The sequence below is a fragment of the Hakea prostrata genome, chromosome 3 (assembly GCF_041222555.1).
Source record: "Hakea prostrata isolate BN-2017 chromosome 3, UWA_Hpros_2, whole genome shotgun sequence".
Lineage (NCBI taxonomy): Eukaryota > Viridiplantae > Streptophyta > Magnoliopsida > Proteales > Proteaceae > Hakea > Hakea prostrata.
This window is the reverse complement of record NC_142602.1, coordinates 4335840-4350380: the sequence shown is the minus strand read 5'-3', so window position 1 is coordinate 4350380 and position 14541 is coordinate 4335840. Positions and strand designations below refer to the sequence as shown.

Genomic DNA, 14541 nt, shown 5'->3' with positions numbered 1-14541 from the left:
ACCTTGGATAGAATGATAATGCATGAATCCTAATTGCTACTATTTTTTTTTTATTTGAAGTTCATCCTAGTGAGCTTGCGCGCACCTCCGGAGACTTTATACAATTAATATAGGTGGGGCTTCACCCCTAGCCCAAAGGGGAGAGTCCGGATTGTCTCCCCCGACAATTGTTGACCATAAATTATAGGAGGCCTACAGGCCCTGTAGTACAAGGTAGGGCGATGGGGTTTTTTTTTTTTTACATATAAGCCCCACATAATTTGTGGTTGTAAAATCATCAATGGTACTTCCCGTTAAAGGATATGATTCATACTTACGAGGATATTCGAACTCTAACCTTCTACATTGAAGCATTATCCCTTAAGATAAAAAAATAGTGAAAATTTTCTCTATTTCCAAATTTTGCCTAGTGACTAGTGGCCCACGGATATCCACTAACTTGGACCTCACACCTATCCTAACTGATATCACCCTCTTAAAATCCTACTTTTTGGAGTATAAATTTGTTGTTTTTTCCTAGGTCATGCAATACGATTGCTCATGTCCTAGTCCAGAAGGCCATGTCGATTTTGGGCTCAACAGTGTGGCCTGTATCTAGTCCTTGGTTGGTCTCCCCAACTTTGGCTCCTGCTCAATTTTAATGAAAGTCGATTACCAAAAAAAAAGACTAGTGCCGACCTTCACGTGTCGATGACCAGGTTTTACCAATGCGGAACTGGATCGGTGAGTTGGCTGATCCAAATCTAAAAAACGTTTCCAACGATGCTCAGTAAAATGGCCTTGGATCAAACCACTTTGTGTCGGTCCATTAATCTGGACCGGACCACAAAAGGCTATCGGAATTGGGGGACCTCGTGAAACCTGATCTGTCATTATACTTTAACGTCCGCAGCCATCATGGGGGCCCACCAAGAAGATTAGCTATGAATTTTCTTCAAAATTCTTTTATTTAAGACCATGTCCAATGCTGGACCGAGCCGGACCACTTTGGCTCGGTCCATTATAGTTGAATCTGGACTGGACCACTAAAGCGTCTGGGGACCCTGTTGAACCGGTCACTATCCCTGACCTCTGCAGAAATAATGTTTGGGTTGCAATAGAAGTGCAACACCACACAGCTCAGGACTGAAGGATTTAAAGATGGGTTAATTTGGGAACTGAGAATTGGGTTGGGCTTGTGGTCCAGCTCCATACACTCCAGATTTCATCGAAAAAAAGGCCTGCAAGTAGCATGGTCTAGAGACGGGCCAACCAAGTGGATTTTACTAAGCTAGTTCCACTTGACATGGTAGTGTCTATGGGGTCCATCGTTAGACGGTCGCCACATGGATTTCATTATATTCCAATCATTCAATTTGTTTCGATGAATTTTTTTTTTTTTTTTCTTTCTTTCATTTAAGTTGGTAATAAGTGCTCATGGTGTTTCCAGTGGCTGAGATTTAATGAGATCCATGTGGCAAACATCCAACATTGTGCCAAGTTGTATCAGGTCTGTCGGCCAAACTCTCTTTATGATTACACGCCGGTACAATCGAATCTCACCAGCGTTTTTTGAATTAACCTCAACCATCAAAATCCTTAAAGTTAAGATCATTGGATGATTGGGCTAATATTTCAAATTATAAGAATTGTTGTAAACCCCGATAGGTGATTAAATAGATAAAAAACCACTATCTCCAAGTATGAGGTCAGAGTTTGAATCCCCTCAACCAGGAAAAAAAATCAAAGTTAATATCGTGTGGCGCTTGGGTACCTAAACTATTAGAACAATAGAACCTGATTAATTAATGGAACATTAAGCCCATAAATCAATTTCAAGGGCCCATGTATCTTATAAGGCAAGAAAACCCCATCAAGAATTTTAGAAAACACTAGAGATGAGGAGACTTTGGCTGTAGACCACAGCTTACTAGTATTCAACTAGCTATACTCAACTAAGCTAGTGTTCATTATTTGAATTCCTTGCCAGTAGGGGTTGATGATTATTATTTTTTTTAAATTTTTTTATGACGCATTTAAGACGATGATCATCTCTAACAACATGAACTTTTGATAGGCCCCATTTATAATTATGCCACAAATAGGTATAAGGGAAGCACAATCCTCTACCTAGCACATAGAGATACGATATATATTGATACATATATTTTTTTCAGTCAATATGATATAATACTCTATTTCCTAATTATAGAGTGATACATTAAACCTTGCAAATAAAAAATAAAAAAATCTAATATGTACACACAATTTAATTATGTATTTTTTTTACCAAAAAAAAAATATATATATATATTATTTCTACCATTAATGACGTAACATTTATATCTATTCTCTCCTTCGTATCAATGGTCATTGTCACCGCATGTAGTCTTTTTTTCTGGTTCATCACCATATGTAGTCACTATCACATTCATTGTCTCATCGCTCTTTTTATTCAATTTTTGGGTTTATGAATGAATGTGAAGCTACAGTAACACACTATCTAGTGGGATAAATATTATACCTAATCGCCTAATTATTTGATTGTTTATTTCATTCCCGCCCCCTAAATATGAATTGGGTGTTTCCTATATTTAAACTTTATAGCATTAAATGATCGGCATTAGATAAATCTTAATGCACTAATAGAAACAAAGATAAGGGACCATGAGGACATATTTGTGATATCTTTAGGTCTCACCAAACATATCATATAACTAAGCACATGGGGTGTTTCCGTGAGAACTCGTCAACTACTCGTGTCAATATCGAACACACATTAATAAATCCGAACTAGTTAGTACCAAATTATACAGCTCCCTACTATATGTTAATTAGAATCTAAGTTATATATCATCTATTAAATAATTCAAGAGCCAAAGCTCCGTGGTAGGTTTGGAAAGTGGTTTCCCTACTTATGGATCTCAAATCTCTTTAAATAACTTTCCATAAAAGGATAAAGGAGGAAAACCCTAAAAAATCCTCCTCACCTTTTGTAACGCCAATCTTATAGTCCTTAATTGACCTCTTATTTTGGAGTAGAATATGGACATTTTTTTTGAACACGTTTGCACATCCTACGCCAATCACGACTTATCTCTTTGTGAGTGAAAGCTATTGACATTTTGGTGCATTGGTTTCTTCTTCTTCTTTTTTTCCCAATTTTTTTAATTTATTATTTTTAAAGTATCACATTGGGATTAATATAATTAAGAATCTCTAATCCCAAATCTAATAAAGCTAGTCAACAGAATCATTTCAAATATTTGGTTCATTGCATGGATTTACAGATATATTAGTGAGAAAATGTGTATTTCTGTGCATATGCTATGTAGTGCAAATGGTTCCAAAAGTCGTTTTCATAGGGGGACACCAAGTGTTTGTTCAAGGATATCGTGCTATTACTAATTACCCACTAACTATGATAATGATGCTAATACCATGAATTATTAGATAATAACAATCATGCTTTTTTTTTACTTAGTGCTATTTAACCGGTGTCGGCTGGTTGATCTAAGCCGTTTGATCTTAATTAATCACATATATCAAACTAATTAGTGGTGATTAATTACTCCAATAAGCATAATTTGGATTTTAAAACCATTGGAGTTAATACATATTACATAAGCCGTTGAAACCCAACCACCCCACACCCCACCAAAAAAAAAAGCTTGTTGCCCCTAATCAAGAAGGTTTCATCTCACATCTTTACTTAAAAGATAAGAATACATGTGTTCTATGATCATTTTATCCCTTACTTGTACCATGTCATCGATATGATATTGTCACTGCATTGATAGCTTTGTACAAAACCAATAAGTGTGAGAGATATAATACGAATAGTTAATTATAACCATGCCATGTAACACTGTTTGATGATAGCCATTAAAGGGATACAATACTAGTTGTTATGCTTCGATATCACGATGCTTAGACACCTAACTACCTTAAGGCACGTGTACCATTACATGGGGGCAAGACAAGCATCTCCAAAATCTTACAATCTTATATGTTTAAGCATCTATACTGAGTAGGCAACTAGGTATCATTATTTATCTCGTGCATGTTTATGCATGGCAACACCCGAGGGTTTGTTGTGATGCTCTGATCAACGGTAGAGGAGAACACTATTCTGATGATACTGTGATGTCCATTCCAAGTTCCACCACACATTTATGAGGGAGTCTATCTCTCAACACCGACAAAGTAAACCCTAATTAATTGTAGGATCGTATGATTCAGGGAGGGTGGAAGAACCAGACTCTTATCGATCGATAATTTAAGATAGTTGTGGGAGGACCCATGGTGTATACACATTATACCAATGAGGAAAGCATTAAAACAGATGGATCGCATAACTAAGCACATTTCATCACAATTTGTGGGAGATCATGGCTGATTAAGAGATAATAATTATTTATTGGTTGTTAATTAAATGTTAAGCATATTATAATATAAGTAATGGACATTGCTGCATCACAACTTCACAAGAAGCCAATCTCCAGCTTAATTTAGAGTTTTCCGTGGGGCCCTTAAGCCCTTTAGCCATTATCGTATCTGCTAATCCGCATTTTTTATAAATAAATAAATTTTATATATTATTTAAAATTTTATTTAAATTATGAGGAAATCCGAAAGTTTGGCCCTTTGCTCCTAATTGGGTCCTCAGCGTGGAGGATTCAGCGCGGGCTAATGTCATCTCTCTTATTAAGCCCATGAGATGGACCCCAAAAGCCAAACAACTGCATTACGAAAAAAATAAGCCAAACAACTGGGAATCTTTTAATTAATTTATTGTCATGTTCCACCATTACAAGAACCTATCAGAGGAAATCATAAGAATTCAAAATTTTTTTTCTCAATTACAAGAAAAGATAACCATAATTATTTATCAAATTCATATCAAAGCAATAAATGATTTATGCATTTTTTTAATCATCTTATGTCCAACGAATCAATAAAATGTTTGCTAGTGCATCGTCTGATACTCCACGTAGTTGCAGAAGACTTGAGAGAATAAAATCCATTACAATTTTATCAACTTGCTCGGTGCGTGTACTCTAACACAATAAAAGTGAATTGATAACTAGACCTCGATGAAATTAAAGATTCGATGCTATATGCTACTCCACCATTTTATATAACGTGGGAGATTCATCCGATGCGTCTACTGCCCTACTCGCCAAGTAGATCTTAGTTGATTTTGATCTGAACTTGTTCAAAAAATAAGTAGTGAGCGTGGATCAACCTAGATTGTTAGGAAGCAACATAATTCCAAGAGCGTGGTTTTTAAAAAGGCTCCGAATTGACAATCAAGTCGATTGATGAATTTGATACTTTCATTTGGAATACCCCTCAATTTCTCTAGTATTGTAATATATAATCGCATATCATACAATAGGAAAAGGAAAACAAATGTGGGTCATAGAGTAATGAAACAATAATAATACTTCACTTATGTCGTTATTAGAAGATTTTTAGAAAAGAAAGGTGATTAATTAAAATTAAGGGCCTACTTGAAAAATTGAAAGTTTACATCTATAATTTAAAGTGTGATAGTGATGGCATATTTATTGTTTTTATTTATTTTAATTTTTGTTTGGAGAAAGTGAGATTTGATTATATTTGGAGGGTTAGCTTCTTGAAGAAGACAGAGACAGTTGTGTCCACGTAGCATATATCTACATCTACAGTACTGGATACTCCAGTTTGTTGTCGGGTCGGGTAGGTGAAGACATTTATTAGTGTTGTTGTTGTTGCATATAAGGATCCGGCAAAAGAACCCACCCGGTTTCAGAAAACCGGAAACCATGGATTTTTTCCATTTTCATTTATACAATTCAAATCCACCGAAAGCCCGAAAGCTGCCCATTGTACGATCCTGTCGTCCCACGAGGATTCAAAACGTCCAAACCCCCAGCTCAGGCGTGGAGCTGAAGTGGGGGCCACAAAAGTTGTGGGGGGTCCACTTCCAACCATGGATGGACAGTGAGAGAGAAGCTAGATATGGATGTTAGTCTTAATATAATGGTTAAATGATTAATAAGATAAGTTTTATTAAATTTAATTAAAAATTAACATGCTCTTCGTGTGGTCTAATCTATGATTACGGAATCGTATCCTGTTATCCATTAACCTTTTTTCTGTTTTACGTATTTTATGTGTCAAGTGCCCGTGTACTATAAGAATTATTTATATTAAAAAAACGCATTCTCATGCTTCACGAGATCCTGCACGTGAACTTGTTCGGTTTATTCTCTTATGCGTGTTGTGATTGGTTGTTGTGAAGTGCAAGTAGTATGAAAAATATGGTGCGACCACGGGTGTCTTCAGCTTCTTCTGGAATATATTGCGGGAAAAAGGAGCGAAATATTGTGGAAAATGACGTGATTGCGTGAAAGCCAAGTTATTAAATGTGGTACATACATTGCATGTATATATATAAATAATATATAAATATATATAAATATATTAGCATACACAAAGGCCAAAGCAGAATCGGATCTCATCAGTACTACTGTTCTCCACTTCTTCCACAGCATCACTCACCGATCTCACAACTCAGGGAGTGAGAGAAAGCGACCTTCAAAGTTGTTCAAGCCAATCTTAGCTTGACAACAAAAGACTCGGCGATTCGAACGTCACTCTCGTGCTGAAAATCTCAAACCCTTTACACACAAGAGGAGATACTACTTCTTTCTACGGTGAACTTGGTGTACTATACGCACCCCAACTTATCTTTCTCTGTAAAACCCTAAAAAAAATTTCATGCAGTAAAACTATCTGCAACGATTTACTCTTGCATCTACCTTCAGTTCTGGGTTAATGGTGATGAGTGATGAACCAGCTAAAACCCACTTAAGTTTTGAGCTGACCTGTTCTCTTACATATTATAGGCTTAAAATTTGCCACGTTTCTGTGAGAAACTATAAAACAAAGATATGGTCAACTTAACTCCACATAAGGTTTTCTGCAATAAACCTGCAATAAGGGAGCACTTAGCTTTTTTTTCTTACCTAACCCAATTAGACTCCTTTTTCTTCTTTCTTCTTCCTGCTTCTGAATTGGCTATTACCAAACAATTCTTCTTCTCCAACCATTTGCCTGGACATTCTACACAAAGGCATTATTAGATAAATGGACTTTGTCAACCCCCAAAAAAAGAAGAAAAAAAAGAGAGAAAAAAGAATGGACTTTCCCAATCAAGTAAATAACTTGATTTCAAGATCAGATGAGGAATAAGCTCCTGGTGACTAGGTTACGGTATTAGCTGAACTATCTCTGTTTAATGACTTCAATTGTCATATATACATTTTTTAGGTTTCATAGGTACTGGGTTATTTTCATGCCATTTCCAGAAGTTCATTCTCCCCTTCCTTTAATATATCCCACAATATTTGAACCCATGAACTCTTCAATGGTGTTTCTGGTACAGATAAGATTTCACTATTACACAATAACGTGTTCGATGCAAATCAGATGGCGGCCATGATACGGAGCTCAATAAGCACATCTATGCGTATGACTACATACTAAGGACACGTGCCCGATTTGCGTAGATACCCAGTTGTACAACAAGAGCCCAATCCTTCTAGCGAACTTTAAATGAGTGACAAATCATTAGCTCCACACCGTTTCCTCTAATCTCCTTCTACAAGAAGTTATGTGTTCTATTTTCACAAACAAACACGACTTGAGATGCGGTGAGGCTTTAGGGTGTGAAGTTTTCCTTTGCTCATCGAACTTTTGGGTTTTTTGTTGATGTTCTTTCTAAGTTGGTAATTTTACATTTTCTAAAGTAAATTACACTACCCAACATTAAGCATAATTTTTTTACAACATCCAACATATTGACCTTTTGTGTTCTAAGAGGTATATGCATGTTGTCTATGAATAGTATAATTCTAAGTGGTATGAACTCTCTCAAACGTCTAGTATATATACTTTTGCCTCCAATTTCCCTAATTAGAGATTTGTAGAATCAAGACTTCGTTAAATTAAGCAAAGTTTATATATATTTTGACTGTGGGCATGGTCCATCAAATAAGTGCAACAACTATCCAAGGAATTTGTGCTATTGTTACATCTTAGCCTATCATATGTCTGCAAGTCTAATTCCATATGTGAAAAATACATATTTTAGATCTGACAAATGTCAAACAATACAAACAAGTTGACTAGATTTCGATACATCCAACTATGGCCCACATGTAACATGAGGAGAAAATCTACTATTTTGAATAATTTTCAAATTTTGCTTAGTAGCAAAGTTAATGATTGCGGTCAATAACGTTAATTTTTAAAAATTATTCATTTATTAAAATAAAAATTATAATATAAAATGACAATTTGAACATAACAGGAGAAAAGTTCTATGTGAGGTAGAGTAGCGTCCACATCCAAGCATAGAAGAAAGAAGACAATGACCTATCTACCCTTATAAAAATAGAAAAGTACATATATATATATATTAGGGTACGTATTAGAGGATGTATTGTTGTCTAATGTGAAGTGATTACTAATTCAAGAATAACAAGTTTGAATTACATCAAAGGAAGGGCCCACACAATCAGCTATGAGAAATGGGCCCCACCTAATAAGCCTGCAAGCCCTAGCCTCATCAGATACATGGGTTACTTACAGGGGAGCCCTTGTACGTGCGTTGTGAAACCGTTGTCAGTTACGTACGCACCATGGCGCACATACGCACCGTCACACATCACTCCCCTAATTTAGGCTTCTCTGTCCTCAAAAACACGCAAAAGGGGCAAAAAGGTAAAAAGAAAATAAAAATTAGTTAAATATCGACCTTCCGTACTTTGGAAGTTGACGGCGATTTGTTTGTTTGTTTCTCTCTCTCCTTATTTCTTTCTCTCTTTCTCTCTTCTCACCCTTGTGTTGTATATTGACGGGACAAAGCTTTCAAAGCCTTCAGAAAGTTCAAAAACTACGCGTCCTTTCCAATGGAAGGAAAAAGCAAACTTCTTCTACAAACCCTAAAACCCCTTCACCTTCTTCTCTATCTCTCTCGTTCTCGCTCTCGCTCTCTCTCTCGCTTGCTCAGTTGCTCTTTCTCGTGTTTGTTAGCCTGAGTTATCTACACACAATTGGAATCCTTTGGTTTCAGGATCAATATCTTCGCCGGAGTTCATGGAAGATGGGAGTAAACCTGAGCCAGCGAGTGAGTTTTCGGGGCACTCAAGCTGGGAGAACGATTATTTGTTTAGTAGCGATCGAGAGAGTAGTATTTTAAGCGAATTCGGATGGAATTTACAGCAGGATTCAGTGGTTAAGGATCCAGAAACAGGTGATTGTTTCTCTACTTTCGATCCGATCGAGTTAGATGAGAGGTCGGATTTGGCGGGAAACTTTGGTTCACAGTCACAGCAGAGTGAAGGTTGGAATTCTCAATCGATGTGTGTTAGTCAGAGTCAGACAACGGTTGTTGCTTCGGGATCGGTTTCAGTCGGTGGCGGTGATGAAGCATCGGCTTCGAATCCGTCAGTGTCTTCGAGCTCGAGCGATGAGGCGCCGGAGAAGTCCACTGGATCTGACGGAAAACCTCCTGAGATAGCGTGAGTGGTTTTATGAAACTGAAATCCTTTCGAGTGGGTTATTTGTGGCAGAATCGTAATAAAGTTGTTTCTTCGCGGGCAACTTTAGTTTTCAGGCTAATCTCCTCTTTTCTTTTTTTCATTTTTCTTACTTCCTTTTCACACGTATTGAAAATAAAATACAGAAACCTTCGAATTAATAATTTCCTGCAAAATTTGTTGAATTTATCAGATGGAATGCCAATCATCTTCTCTACAAATTTCACAGATCTCTCAAAATTTCGTGATCGAGCTTGGAGGGGCAAATTTTGTAAAATTTAAACAGGTTTTGGTTATTCATTCCTCTCACTAGTGCTGCAGTCGCGGCGGCAATTGCGCCTTTTTTTAATTTCTCATTTTGTTATCTCTGAAAAATCAAGATATCTACTGATTGTCTTTACAATACAAAAATTGATATAATTTTGAAGTTAAAATTAAAACAGTCTTTCTTGACCCTTTAGATGAAACCATCCCAAGTTGTACTACTAACTCAGAATTTGTCGGGATTTATTGGGGTGTTACAGTGGCACATTATTGTTTCTGTCTTCTGAACTGATTCATCTCAGTTCCTTGAGAGTAATGTCACTGGGTTATAAAAATGGATATTCCAAATGTGGCTTACCCATTTCCTTTTGAAGTATTTATCTTTACTTTTTTATGCTTCTTAATTCATGCATCATTTAACTTGTTTATGTATTCATTGTAATTTGATACAGGTCCAGCAATCAAGTCATACATTTGTTTGAGTCCTCGTTAGGTTATTCCTGTTGTGGTTCTCCATGATTGTACTTCAAATTTAATAGTTGTATGGTGAATGTTTCACAGGAGCAAAGGTAGAAAGAAGGGGAAAAAGCGGATTAGACAACAACGATTTGCATTCATGACCAAGAGCGAAGTTGATCATCTTGAAGATGGCTACCGATGGCGTAAATATGGACAGAAAGCTGTCAAGAATAGCCCATTTCCTAGGTTTGTTGGTATCTTTCTCTTAGCTAACAAACTAGACTTCATACGTTCCCCTATTGTATTTGCATGGACTTGTGTTCAATCATCAAATTTATGTAAAATATCTGAATTGAAGATGGATGTTTTGAGAATAAATGACCACTGACACAACAGATAATCTTAAAATATCATTGTTGTTATATTTTACCCACAAATACTCAAGGAATTTAGTTGAATTGTCTGGGTACTGTATATCATGATCTAATTATTGCTTTAACATATTCAAATTCTTTTCACCTAAGTTTAATTAAACCATTACATTCACTCTTTTCTTAGTCATAAATCTTTTCTGATCGATGTCTTGTTTTCTTCACCCTTGCACTCCAACTACCCACATGCATATACACACAAAATCTTTTCAATGGGGTCGTTTGATTCTGCAATCTTTTAGCTGCATTTTATATATAGCTGTGTGATCCTAAGGAATCTGCATTGTGACTTATCTTTAGATATATAAGTTTTTCATTTTTAATTTTTTAAATCAAATTCCGTGGTAGTTATACTTCTCCCTCACCCACCCTACGTTATTCATGTTTCCTAATGTATTTTTTCCGTTTCCTAAAACAATTTCTTACATGAAGAGACTGCATACAGCAGTGCTCAGAGACATTGCCTTTTTCCATTTGTAACAAAGAACCTTTACAGCTTTACGGAAATGCTCAGTATGCAAAAGAAATGGATGATGACCCATTTGTTTTGTGAACTGAAAAGAGATACAATAACTTCACAGTGGCATCTCAAAAGACGAGTATTAATAGCCAATAAATGACCGTTAGTGAATTTGAGGATCTCATTTTTAAGTTATTCTTGATGGCTAGGTAAAGTGTCAATAAGCAAAGAGATCTTTAGGAGAAGGAATTTAAAAAGAAAATGGTTAAATTTTGAAGACTGGGGAAAGGAACCCCAAATAAGTAGCTAGATCATTTTCCAGAAGGCTTTGGTTGAAGAAATGAAAGACAATATGAGAATTAATTTTTTCTTATTTTACAGGAGCTACTATCGCTGTACGAATAGCAAGTGCACGGTGAAAAAGAGAGTGGAACGGTCATCTGAAGATCCTACCATCGTTATCACAACATATGAAGGCCAACACTGTCACCATGCAGTTGGTTTCCCCCGTGGTGGTGTGATTCCTCATCATGAAGCAGCTTCCTTAGCAGCCCGATTTGGTGATCCATCCTCAAAGTTGTATCTTCCAAGGATGCAGTTTCCACTAGGAGGGCCGCTACATGTCAGCCAATTGCACCGCCAGATCTCAGGTGATGAAGTTGGGCAATCTCAAGGCCTGTCGTCCCTTCAGGTTCTTCCTCAGCCACAGCCAACCCAACAACAGCAGCCTCCGACAACGACGGATGAAGGATTGCTCGGTGATATTGTGCCTTCTGGAATGCGTAGCTGATAAGAAAGCAATTAAGTATGGTATATACCTGACGCTGCTCTCTTAATGCTTCTGGAATCAATTCTGATATATACATATATATTTCTATGTTTAAAGTAGCAATAGCATAGATACCATCGCTGCTTTAGCGCGTGTGGTTAACTTGCGAGGGTATTGGAAGCCATGGCTGAGATCCTAATTCATTATTGGACCAGTACCCTCGTTATATAAAAGGGATTTTGATTAAGGCTAAAGGTTAAAGCCATAAAAGCTGTAGGGTTTATTTCTTCTGGTTCAGAATGCACTAAACACAGTTTATGGTTTTGGAGTCTTATTCTTTTTTGACTTGGAGTCGTTGACTCAGCTGTCGAAGTTGTTCCAATCTGGGTTTGGGACCGGGGTACTGTCGGGGACAGAATTGTTAAAACCATGATTTATCTTATAGTTAAACTTATAAGATTCTAGGTCTTATTTATGTATATAGCTTAAATGTTGCATTAAATGAATTTCTACTTCTTGAAAGAGATAAATTTAATCTCTGTATTGTATTTATAAAGAGCATGAATTTTGATTTTACTGTGTCCGTGATGTTGGGTTTTGTTGTACCTAGCTAGAAGTTTAACAAGGATTTTTGAATGAGGAGGAGGAGGAGGAGGAGCAGGATATCCCGAGTATATCTTGAGCTAGGGGTTCATTTCTTTCTATGTAAAGGATGATGGAGGCAACCAATCAGACAATATAAACTCAAAAACAATGAAAATCCCTTTTGCTGATCAGCAGTGAATTATTCTCTTCTTTGCTTTCTGATCTCTATCACTAACCATGATATCATTCATTTCAACATAGTAGTAGTTGTACATGATTTATCTAAGTTATCTGGTCGATCATCACACTTATATTTGGAGTACTTAGACATTGCATTAAGTGAACAATTATTTCAGTTAAGTAATTTTGTATATTTAACACCTTGAATCCCAGCAGATGTTTGATAAGTTTCTAAATGACTTTTACTGGCTGGGGTATTATGGGTGCTGGACTGCTGGGGTAGATCTCATTCTTCAGACTTTAGGATGGGATTTAGAGAAATATTATATATGAAGGGCCATGAATGGGTTGTGATGAATTGCTTGGGAAAGGAAAGGAAAGGAAAAAGAAGAATAGGAAAATAATCTTACTCTCTATGGTATGGTTCTCCTGGAAGCTAGAAGCTGAAGAAGAAGAGTAGGAGAATAATCTTATCTCTATGATATGGTTTCTCCTGATGCCATAACAAAGTTTTCATTTTCCTTTTTCTAGGGTAATAACTTATAAACGGACTAAAAGCTATGGTTTTCGTGATTGATTTGATTCTAAATCACCTTCAGTTCACCCCCCCCTCCCTCCCTTCCTCTCCTCTAAATATTTTTACCAAGTTAATTAATGCTAATATAAGAATCATATCTTCCAGAATATCTGCAGGAATACCTTCTTTTCTTTGAAGTCCTGTATTGAGAGCCATTCATTTCATTTTGTTACTTCTCTTTTCTTTCTGGTGAGCCGGTTGAGAAAGAATGGATAATCATCCATTGATTTTTGAATACGGGTTTACATACTTTGCACCTCCACAGTCTTCTTTCATGGCTCGTGCCGTTTCAGGTGCTAACTTTCACAAAGACCAAGGTCATCGTTGGCCTTGGGAGAAGAGCTATGACTTGACACAGAGAGAGAAAGAGTGAGAGAGTGAGAGAGAAAGAGAGAGAAGAGGCGGGCAAAGGTGAGAAAGTCACTTTTGTGTTTGTCTGCAACTTTTTCTAATTGTTAATTGAGTTTTTTTTTTGAGTTGCACCACGCATGGATTTCGATGTTGCTTCTATCCTATCTTCCCGTGCTTGGACTCTGTTCATTCATGCCGACCATTTCGTTTTCTTCTTTTGCTATTTGTTTAATTTACCTTTCCTATTTCCCAAAAGGAAGAAAAGTTGGGGGAAATCACTTGTGCTTTATGGCTGTTTGTTCCCCTTTTAAATTGAGTATACTTGAAAAGATGGTGGAGATCAGACATTAATTACTCAAAACATACCCAAAGCTTTCAAAATATGGTCAGTAACAGTATTATATATTAGGTTTTCCAGGTCCGCATCATGATGTCCCCTCTTCAACACCAACACTCCCCCCATCTTCGTGTAGGTATCGGCCTATCCGCCGCAAAAGTTGGCTTCATTATTAGTTTTATGAACAATGAATGTCTCAGTTTCTCAGATTCATCGAATGTGATTCACAGATGGCAAAGGGGCGAATTGATGCAAAGTGTTTTTAGTCACGTTGTTCTAAGCTAGATTCAGATAGGTTGGAATGGGATTTATAGCCTCCATATTTTGTATTCAAAGCTGAAAATAGATAGTAGCCGCAGACCTATTTTGCAAGCATAATGAAGCTGTAAGAATATAGCTTTTTATTTTCTTATTATTTTTTCAATAAAATTTAACCATATGGGTACTCCAGCGAAATTGTTTCAGTCATGGGCATTTACGGTCAAGCGAAATTTTGGACCATAATGTTCGAATCTCGATCGCTGAATTTTGAAAGGTCGAAATAAAAATTTCGATC

General features: G+C 36.7%; 1 protein-coding gene across 3 annotated transcripts; it reads left to right on the top strand.

The window, feature by feature from the left end:
* Positions 1-8869: 8869 nt before the first annotated feature.
* WRKY57 (WRKY DNA-binding protein 57) lies at positions 8870-13323 on the top strand. Of its 3 annotated transcripts, none has more exons than XM_089148257.1 (4): positions 8870-9554; positions 10398-10541; positions 11568-11996; positions 12570-13323. In XM_089148257.1, exons 1-3 carry the CDS (start codon positions 9130-9132, stop codon positions 11974-11976), a joined length of 978 nt encoding a protein of 325 aa, XP_089004383.1. In that variant the 5' UTR covers positions 8870-9129; the 3' UTR covers positions 11977-11996; positions 12570-13323. The 3 variants fall into 3 exon arrangements, with proteins under 3 accessions (XP_089004383.1, XP_089004382.1, XP_089004381.1); XM_089148256.1 differs by having other exon boundaries at positions 12566-13323; XM_089148255.1 differs by having other exon boundaries at positions 11568-13323.
* The last annotated feature ends 1218 nt before the right edge of the window (positions 13324-14541 follow it).